At 39.6% G+C, this 9902-nt stretch overlaps 1 protein-coding gene across 1 annotated transcript; it reads right to left on the bottom strand.

The window, feature by feature from the left end:
• Positions 1-924: 924 nt before the first annotated feature.
• On the bottom strand, positions 925-8417 carry commd7 (COMM domain containing 7). The gene is made up of 9 exons (XM_047593014.1): positions 8250-8417; positions 7255-7308; positions 6929-7031; positions 5697-5753; positions 5480-5517; positions 5178-5268; positions 4365-4414; positions 4239-4287; positions 925-1261 (listed from the first exon to the last, which is right to left on the bottom strand). The coding sequence occupies exons 1-9, from the start codon at positions 8334-8336 to the stop codon at positions 1185-1187; spliced, it is 606 nt and encodes a 201-aa protein (XP_047448970.1). The 5' UTR covers positions 8337-8417; the 3' UTR covers positions 925-1184.
• Between the last annotated feature and the right edge of the window lie 1485 nt (positions 8418-9902).

Raw genomic sequence — 9902 nt, 5'->3', positions numbered from 1 at the left:
TAAATGTATTGCTGCACATATCATATCATTGACAACTATTTTTAAAAAAGATTTTAGGATTCTTCATACACGAAAATGTAAAGTTTTTATCATTTGGCGGTGGAATTAAAATCGCAGTGGATTAGAGTATCAAGTAATGAAACCAGATATCTGGTGGGTGGACTGTCATGAAAGCTTGTGGTGTTGGTTAGCCTGGAATCATGAGTTGATCATGCTCCGGCAAAGACTGGGCGGGCTTTGTGCTTAGCTCCACTAAAGAGTGGTGGCAGCATAGTCATAAATGTCATTTGTTTATCACAACATGGCTCAACGAATTGTTGAAACACGCCTCATGAAGAAAGCCAAATGACGTATTCTAAGGAGTCAATAACTTCCTGAAGAAATGATTGTATTTAGTAAAAGAATAGAAACAAGCAACAATCAGGACCAGCAGAAACATGTATAATGGAGACGTTCAAGCAATTTGCCTCAGGGTTTAGTAGTGTGTGGTATTTTCTGCTATCAGTGCTTTCATCGCCCCTTATTTCATCTTTTAATACTAATAACCAATATTTTTCTTTATTACACAGTACTGTTGGTGGCATCAGTCCAGTACATGTCTGCATATGTTCAAATGTCCTCTTTGTACCATACCAAGAAATAACAGGACTGAACTTGATCAAACAGGTCTGGGTGAGGTTAACCAACGCTCTTTTTTATATATTGGTTTCCTTGATGGGGGGGGGGGGATATTTGAATCATAAGATGTCCTCAGGTAAAACTAATCCCGTGAGAATAGGGCTGAATTTCCATCTTAATCACAGACAATGAAAATGCAACGTTGAAATGTCAGGTGCCACTGACATCCCAGCTCTCAAAAGACACCTCCCATGCTCAACAACACAACGCAACACTCAGAAATCAAAGACGGGTGAGTGAGATACGTCTTTTTGTTTGTGTTTATTGGCATATTTAAGAATATAAAAGTTTTGCGGTAAATAATAACATCTGTTTTTGTGTTTAGCTTCAGTCAGGAAATTAATTAATTAGATTTAACACACTCCTCAGCAGCTAGAGCATCACAGGAGCACACACACGCACGCACACGCACACGCGCACGCACGCACGCACACACACACACACACACACACACACACACACACACACACACACACACACACACACACACACACATACACACAAACTCAGCTGAAACACTCCATGCTGGCCTTGGCTCTCTCCATCTCATGTAGGAAGTTGTAAAACTGAGGCAGCGTCAGTTCTAGGAAAGACGAAAAACAGGAAACAGATCAAAAAAAGACAGACATTAACAATGAAATAAAACTGACGGCTCTAGACACTTCTGTTCACACTTGTCTGTCTTCAAACAAATTAATGCATTTCTCTTGTCTGGTTGTTAAAAAAAATAATAATTCAAAGGGTAGCTGAAGAGTGACATTTACAGTTTGCTTCGGAGTAGTTGAGACAGGAAGTGTTCATGGGCACATATGCTTATCTTTAAATCAGTCCAGCTAGAGTTCTTCCTTTGTATGCACATAACTATAGTGACTGTGTCTCCAATGATTCCCTACTTACCAAACTACACTATGGCCTGCCTGCCATATTATTTAGATGTGTACATTTATCCACTCAAAGATTTCTCAGTGGAATGAAAACAGTAGCATCCGTGGAATTACACCACTAGGTGCGTTTCCAATACAGTTGTTCGCAAAATAAAAGCGATGTTTCTGAAATTTCAAGAACAATTACGCTTTGTACGTGTTTCCACTGAAAGGTGTTTGCGAATGAGCGATAACTCCCGTAAAGTCCCATAATTCTCTTCATAGATTCACGTCAAGACTTCACTTTGAGTAAGATGGACTTCAAATGACCTGGTCACATGACCCCGAGTCATCTCTAGTGACGCTGGTGACGGGGAAATGAGGAAAAAAATGTGGTTCCATTGCACTTTTGCGATAAACTTTTATATCGATACGCCTGGAAAAACCACCTCATGAGAGTGTAAAAGGTTTTTTAGGGATATCTGAGAGGTTTTTTGAAACGAACGTCTTTCCATTACCAGATTTTTATTGCGATATTTAGGTTTTGAACATTTTCAATGGGGAATGGAAACACAGCAACTGTCCGCTAATAGTTCCACTATGCAACTCTTGGTGCCAAAAGAAAACAAAACAAAGAACTTTTTAAAGTGTGAGAAAAAAAAATAATTTAACTGTATTGGGGGAATGCTTCATTCTCATTAAATATGGAGTAAAGAATGAGAGAACAAGAGAGTGACTCAAGACACTGTGTGATTTGGATGAACATGGACGACCTAGACTAGGATCTGTGCCTCGACGCATCAGGTCTAGACACAAACCGAGAGCAAGGGGAAGTAGGGAAACACAACACATTAACACAACACAACACAACACAACACATATTAACTCCTGATTACCATGGAAACACTTAATTTGGAATAAATCCATTCATGATGACATCATGAGACATGATGACTTTCCAGGGAGGGACAGAAAGGAGGTGGTAGGACAACAACAAGTTGTTAAAAAGTTTTTGAAAAGATGAACGCAGCCAGAATCAGTGTTGACAGGAACTTTGAAAACGTGGCTCCACCACGCACATCGTTCTATTGTCAATGAAAAAAGTTAGTCTGGAACCACAAACACAGAAGTTTTCTTGTTATTAAAATCAGTGACATACGTAGAAAAAAAAGGACAAAAAAGGACAAAATCATCCGTCAAACATTAAAACCTAAACTCCCCCTCATGACAATGAAATATACTATTTATCAGCTGCAGCAGACGTAGTATAAATGAGTTTGAAACATATCATCAACAGTTTCTTAACAGCCATTGGTCCATGACTCTGGCCCTAACATACTGGCAGGGAAACCTTTGTACAAACAACCGCATTTCACTTTTGCTTTTGTGACTCCAACAGATAAAAATATTAAAACATCATCTAGTACTGATCTCCTCATAAACTGTCAGTTTATTTGATTTGTTTCCCACCCAACCCACATATCTCTTGATGTTGCCTCTAAAGAAAACACCCCTTCTGTCGTCTCAGTGCCGTCAGCAATTTTGCCTTCGGCATTCAGAAAAACATTTTAAAAGCTTTCACAGACGTAATCAACAGGAGCAATAGCAGGTAAATTACAGTTCGCAGTCAGTGCGTTTACACGCAAGAGCTTAATCGAGCTATGCTCAAAATTCGACTTTCTCACTACAGTCCTTGTCCCAGTTTACATGCAGCGCAAGAAAATCGAATAACTGTTCTCCTCCTCCACACTAGGTGGCGATACCTGTCTTTTCAGTGGGTTAATACCGCGTCAATACAGCTCGCTTTCCAGTTGACCTATTACTTAATATAATAAACAAGAGTCGTTCATGCGGCAGACCAGCATTTCAAACAACAACCAGACGGATAATAGTACATTTGTAATGTACTATTATCATAGTAATTATCATATCATAGTAATGTTCGTGCTACTTCTGATGCAGGTAAGATCTGCACTATCCCTCAGACGGTTCTTCTACTGGCTCTGTTTACCTTCTTCTTCTTCTGCGACAGGCTTTCTTGTACGTTTTTGTTCCGGGGGCACACGCCAGCGCAGCGGTTTTGGAGCATGCGCACACGCATTATCCGATTGATTGACTGCGGTTACCGTATACATGCTGGAGAAAATCAAATTCCAATCGCATCATCTGGGTGTCTCAAACGGACAATGAGAACACAGATTTTAATCAGAGTAACGTATTTACATGCACTTAAGTTCTCCTGTTGTAGTCCGATTAAGGCAATAATTCGTTTTTGTCACGTGCATATAAACGCACTGAGTGATAGTGTCTATCCAGTCAGACTGATCACAGGACGGAGCTGGATTTTCTCTCCACAGACTGAGAGTGAAGCCGTGTATTTTTGAAACAGAGTTTAGGTAAATAAACACGGCATTTATTTAGATTTCAGTCCAAATTTTTTTTATGAGGACAGCTTGTCCTTGGGATCTTATTATGTTCCTGCAAAGGAGTGTAGGGCTTCATGCAGTGATGGAAAGAAGAGTTGACAGAGTTGAATTTGTTTACAGCACAACTGCTTTTCTTGTCTCGCTGTCTCTCAATACAAACAATTCAATACCATATTAGGTCATATACTGAGTACTGAGTCTGACTACGCCCCACTAGCAAACTCAGGAGACGTCATTAATATGTCATCAGTGGTGTTTGTGTGTCACTTACCCATGTAGACGTCTTCAGTTGAATTGCCCTTCCTGACCACCAGTTTCAGCTACAAGAGGACAGAGTATGTGTTTAAAAAAACTGAGCAGAGACGAGTGGCTGTGGGACCTTGCAGTGATTTCATACCTGCAGGAAGATGTTGCTGACTTTCTGAAGTTCACTGGTGCCAACAGTCACTGTGGGGAGCAGGAAGCAGATCATGATACTTTCTAACCAGTTAAAAATCTATTCTTGAAGGTTGTGTTTTTGTCTGACATGAGGCAGAATTATTAACTGGTTTCCATCTTCAATCTGAAACTATTTCCATGGAGGCGTTGTCATTAATGTTTTGGGGTATTTAAACAATATATATCTCATCTAACACTTATATCTTGACTTTTTTTTTAGCGTCCACTTCATTTCTGTGTCATGTCATCTGAGTTCATGATCACCCCTTCTTAATGAATTGTGTGTACATGTTCAGTATTGGGAAATTGATACTCTCTGAATGTCGGCCCACAAAGCCGTAGTATCCTTGCTGGTATCCGCAGATGCCGGACCGGATGCCGCTGACTCACTGGCAACAAGTAGAGACACGGTCTCTTTTGCACGTCAATAAACAGCGCAGTCAAGTAAAGCACACTGGAGTGCAGCACATGCAGACACACCCTGTCCACTCATCACTACTATCGCTATAATAGCTTAACATAATGCTAATGAGCCCGCTGTCTGGGCTGTTAGCATTTCTATTAGCAACAGCGAGTCTTTGGGATTCATTAGGTTGTATGAATAAATAATGAGGCCTAGTAATGGGACAAAAACCTAAACAAAGCATTAGAACACAAACTATGCTAATGGCTGTGTTAGAGAGCAGACTCCAGGTTCATGAATATGGACTGTAAGTTAGAGAGAAGAGACGGCTGCAGCTCCCCTTGTGTGTCCATGTGACCTTCATTTTACCTCCAAACTTCCACTCCATGTCAAGAAGCTGGTTGACCATCAGAGTTTGTCCAAGGGCACGTCTGGACAGAGCTGCATGGTGCTCCCGCCACTGCAAAAGACAAGTGAAATGTCAGACACAACCTGTGCACAGAAAAGGGTCTGTTGGATTGTCAGAATCTCTCACAGACAGATCTATGAATGATGTTAACTGGGTTTTTAAAAGGGTGTTGAAATGCCCCCTAAAGTCTCTTCTATTTTCTAATTCCAATCTTGCAATAAAGACACCACGTCTATTAACCAGTTAAATTGTGTCAAGATACCTGCTGTGAAAAGTGAGTCGCCTTGTCCTCGCTCAGTCCTGAGGAACCAACACATGAAGCAGGTTTGATTTCAAGAGTAAAATGTGTACATTGAAGATTAGACATGCCGATGGTGTGTCACAGGAGAACACTACCCAGCAGCCATACTTAACCCCTGCTTCAAAATTGACCGTATTGACCGTTGGCTATCGACTCGGGCATGAAGGGTTCAGCCTACCTAACGTCAGCAGGTCTTCTTTGATCTGCTCGGCTGACAGGTTTTTCTTCAGGGCTCCTGAAGGAGAAAACAGAGGAACCGCTGTCACAGTGATGAAAACCTTCCGGAACCTTTCTGAACTTTCACGATTGTCAAGTTTTGAGCGTCGTGGGAAATTAAAATGTTTGCGTTCGGCTATACAGAGAAGACGTTACGATGCCTTATTAGGTTTAGCAGCTTCTCATATTTCTATTCACAAAGATATCAATAGAGATATGATATCTTTAGATACCTAAAGATATCAAATGAACTGCTGCACTGGAGTTCGACTGCAAGAAACGTTTTCCTGTAATCCAAAACAGCAACAACAAATATCAGTTCTCAGTGTCAAGAGTTTTTTTAGTGCCTTGTTTTGCTTGAGCTTCTTACAATGTACTTAGTGGCTACCTGCATAAACTGGAGCATAGCTCGTGTGCAGTAAATGTAACCATACATCGGGGCTGCTACAGAGGTACCACAAGATGAATTGTGTCTGGTCAACAACTGTTGGATTGTTCAACACGACACATCATCTTATCTTCTTCTTCTGTGAATGAAAGACTGCACAATAGCAGAATTTGAAATGATCTTGTTTTCAGGCCTTTGTTTCCACTGTCACTTGTAGCATATTGCTTCATAAAACCGTGATTGCAGTGAAAGCATGACATGCTCAGATTACCTTCAGCGTTTCGGTATCAATGGATGAACTCAGCCGCTGAACAATAAAACCAAAACATATTCCTATTAACTCCTTACAATCTGACAAACTTAGACAATCAGTTCAGAGCAGAACAATATTGTGCAGCATTGAAGGAGCAAATTTGCAGAGAGACAGGTAGGAAAATCATCTCCGGTTGATGTATGCTGGTCATAAATCTGCAGGCTGCAGGTACAGGAAAAATCAGCCACCTTGGCTCTGACTGAAGGCAACTTCTCAATCTCAATCTTCTCAAAACAAAAAGTGCATCTGCCTATTATATCTACTGATTTGGTTGAGGAAGTTTCATTTAACTTTAAAATTAGTTTCGAGTCAAGTTTGCCTTTGTGTTTTTAGCGAACCTCAAAAGTTATGGTACAAGTTATGGTAATATCCTCTGGGTTAGGTGGAAAAACAAACCAGACAACACAGGCAAAAGGAAACATCTCAGTCTATCGCCTGGGATAAACTAGATTTATGCTGTTCATCCATCTCAAACTAAATGAAGTTCTCCCACCTTGCGGTACCAGGAGGACGCTCTTTATCAAGTTTCTCAGAGGCCCGGCACTCATCCCGTGTTCCCCTGCAAACTCAGCGAGCTGCTGCATGAACCGCTCCGTCTACACACACACACACACACACACACACACACACACACACACACACACACACACACACACACACACAAAAACGCATGCATTCATTTGCACACACACACAATAGAGCAGACGATGTTTTGACTCGGTTCAGTTATCAAAGCTAATCACTGAGTCCAAAGTCCCATTAACATCAAAATTGTGTGTGTATGTGCATGTGTGTTTGTGCCTGTGTGAGCGTGGTCACCTCTTTAGGCTCCAGGAGGAACTGGAACAGAATTTCAATCAGACGAAGAAATTGCTGGAAAAAAAATGGAAAAAAGAAACATTTTCATCAGAACTGCACGTCAAGCAGAGTTTCATCTAAAACCCACTGGTCTATCACAGTCTGACGATTTCAAACAGAACTAAATTAACTCACAAAGCACAAACACTTTTAAAGGGCATACATGTCCTCTAATATGGTGTCTCTAACTAATCTGTAATATCTGATGGAACATAAATGCAAAAATACATACAAACCAAATCAATGGAAAAGGTGAAATAGTCTGAGTCTAGTAAAAAATAAAACATTCACATAAGAGGGAGCGGAGAGGACGGATCATGTTTAATCATTTGTGTCATTAATTTATTCCTCTGTTTTCTTAAGGTAGCAGGCTGACTCCAGAAATCCTTCTCCCAGTGGGACACAAATCTAGATATTATGATACTGTAGGACACCCAGGATGGGAATGCCATTTTAAGGAAACTCAGAGTAACTCAGTACACATTTCCAGTTTGTTTTCAGTGTGTCCAGAGAAAATGGAATCCCCTGATTTAAACTTAAAGACGTGTTTTAAAGTAAAATAATAATCAAAAAAGCAACTAGCAACCATAGCTGCCAGGTCAACTAAACTGAGTTCCCCATTTCAGTCTTAAATGTAGTGTAGCTCATGTATAAAGTAGCTGAAACTGTAAATACTCAAGTACAAGTGTAGAATTATACTCTAGTTGTGTACTTTATTAGTTACTCTTCACCACTGAATGGCTTACATGTTACGTCACTGTCAGCTGATGAACTCACTGACGACAAACTAAACGCTTCGTATTCATAACCACTCATCGTTTAACTCGCATACACAAATCCACAAATCCCACAAAACCTCTGGCAGCTCTTCATAAATCTCGTTTACACGCAAGTTAGCCAAAGCGATGCAGCTTCGTTTAGCCCTAAAGTGTCGCGGTACAACCCGCTCCATGTACCTGCTCGTTGAATTTGTTCAGATTGTGAAAGTCGGCGCTGACCGAATCCGGCAAAACATCTTTGATGAAGTGTAGCTGCATCTTCATTTATCAGTAGTTTCTCTGATAAAAACAGTCCAGTCCTCGGCCCCGCTGAGTCCAGTTCCGGGTTCATCAGAGCGCATGCGTACCAAGCATCTGCCTTCCAAAAGGAAGTGGAGAAGAAGTAATAAAGGGAAAAATTACTTGATTCTATTACAAACTTAGTTTAAACGGCGACAAATTAAAATTTTGTCGATCAGATATATTTTTAACAACTTTTACTCATTTTTGTTATTTATTTTTAACTGTAGTCACTTACACTGTATGTGTTACAAGACTGGAGCAATCAAGACAGAGCTGACCTGCAAAAGCCACACAGTTATGTTTTTAATGCAAAAGCTATAACTACAGCTAACTAAAGCTGTAACTACATGTTTTATTTGTTGTACAGTCTTCCAGTGTCTGTGTATTACAATTTAACAACAGGAAGATGCTACATTCAAAAACTGCACTTCAGTGGAAATATTATGTTATTCAGATTTCATTCTGTTACAAACAATACATTAAAGGACAGTATTGTGTGAGCAATATTTTAATGTTGAAACCAGTTAAAATTGGCAAATGCATTATTTTGCAGTCATTAAAGTGCTGGTGGAAAGTGTGAACTACTTTTACTTGGTTAACAGCATTCTTGGTACTTTACTGAGATTTAATGCTACTGCCCTTTAATGGCTGTAGGTATTTGTCAGGATGCACACGTTAAATTAAAAGGGATCAGCAAGTTCAACATGATAGACTGCAGTCAGCCTGGATAATACAATCAACTCTAGCTAACATATCACTTTATATTAGTCATTAGAGAAAAGAAAAGAAAAGAAAAGAAAAGAAAAGAAAAGAAAAGAAAAGAAAAGAAAAGAAAAGAAAAGAAAAATACTTTATTCATCCCCGGGGATGTGAAATAAGTGTGGAATAAAGTGAAACTGGATTTAATTTGAATTGTGCCACTTGTTTTTTAACCTCTTCTCATTACAGCCTTTTTGTAAACAACAACAACAACAAAAAAACGCCTATTTAAAACATTACCCAATGTTTTAAATAGGCGTTACCCAAAATGAATTGAATGTTGTTCATGAACATTTTGGGACTCATCTATGGTCTTGGTTTCTTTTGAAAGCCAAGACTCTGACAATCCTATCATAAAAGTCAGAATCACTTTATGTTGTGTTGTTATTGAGCAATCAAAGTTTGCATGCAGTCAAAAAATAAGAAGTTGTTGGGTTTGATTGAATTTTTTTGTTTTGAAAAAAATGCGTTGGTTGTGTTGGCTGTGCTGGTTGAATCCTATAATTGCTTTCATCAATGAAATCAGAAGAAAATAACATTGCATGCAGCATGTACTCAAACACAACTGATGTACAGAGCTCCGACTGGTTCAAAAAGCTACTGCTGTCCTATATACCACCCAGCTGAATGTTAAAGGGTTAATACTGTTTTTATTTTTTGGTGTTTTGTTGCATGTAAGTATGGAGTAGTATTTGCCCATGTGTGCTATAGAACAATGCTAGATATATAATATACTGAGGTGTCATCAGTTTATTTTATGCAATAGCTCATTGACAGGAGTGGGGGCGC

The sequence above is a fragment of the Mugil cephalus genome, chromosome 1, assembly GCF_022458985.1.
Source record: "Mugil cephalus isolate CIBA_MC_2020 chromosome 1, CIBA_Mcephalus_1.1, whole genome shotgun sequence".
NCBI classification, from domain to species: Eukaryota; Metazoa; Chordata; class Actinopteri; order Mugiliformes; family Mugilidae; genus Mugil; species Mugil cephalus.
This window is presented reverse-complemented; position numbering and strand designations above follow the sequence as displayed.

What these genes read in the sequence shown, in the direction of transcription:
- commd7 (XM_047593014.1), bottom strand. Translation starts at nt 8,336, where the DNA reads ATGAAGATGCAGCTACACTTCATCAAAGATGTTTTGCCGGATTCGGTC. An exon ending in CGTCCTCCTGGTACCGCAAG is followed by an intron (nt 5,754 to 6,928) that starts GTGGGAGAACTT and finishes TTTCTCCTTCAG; the next exon opens with GAGCCCTGAAGAAAAACCTG. An exon ending in AGAAGACCTGCTGACGTTAG is followed by an intron (nt 5,518 to 5,696) that starts GTAGGCTGAACC and finishes TTGGTTCCTCAG; the next exon opens with GACTGAGCGAGGACAAGGCG.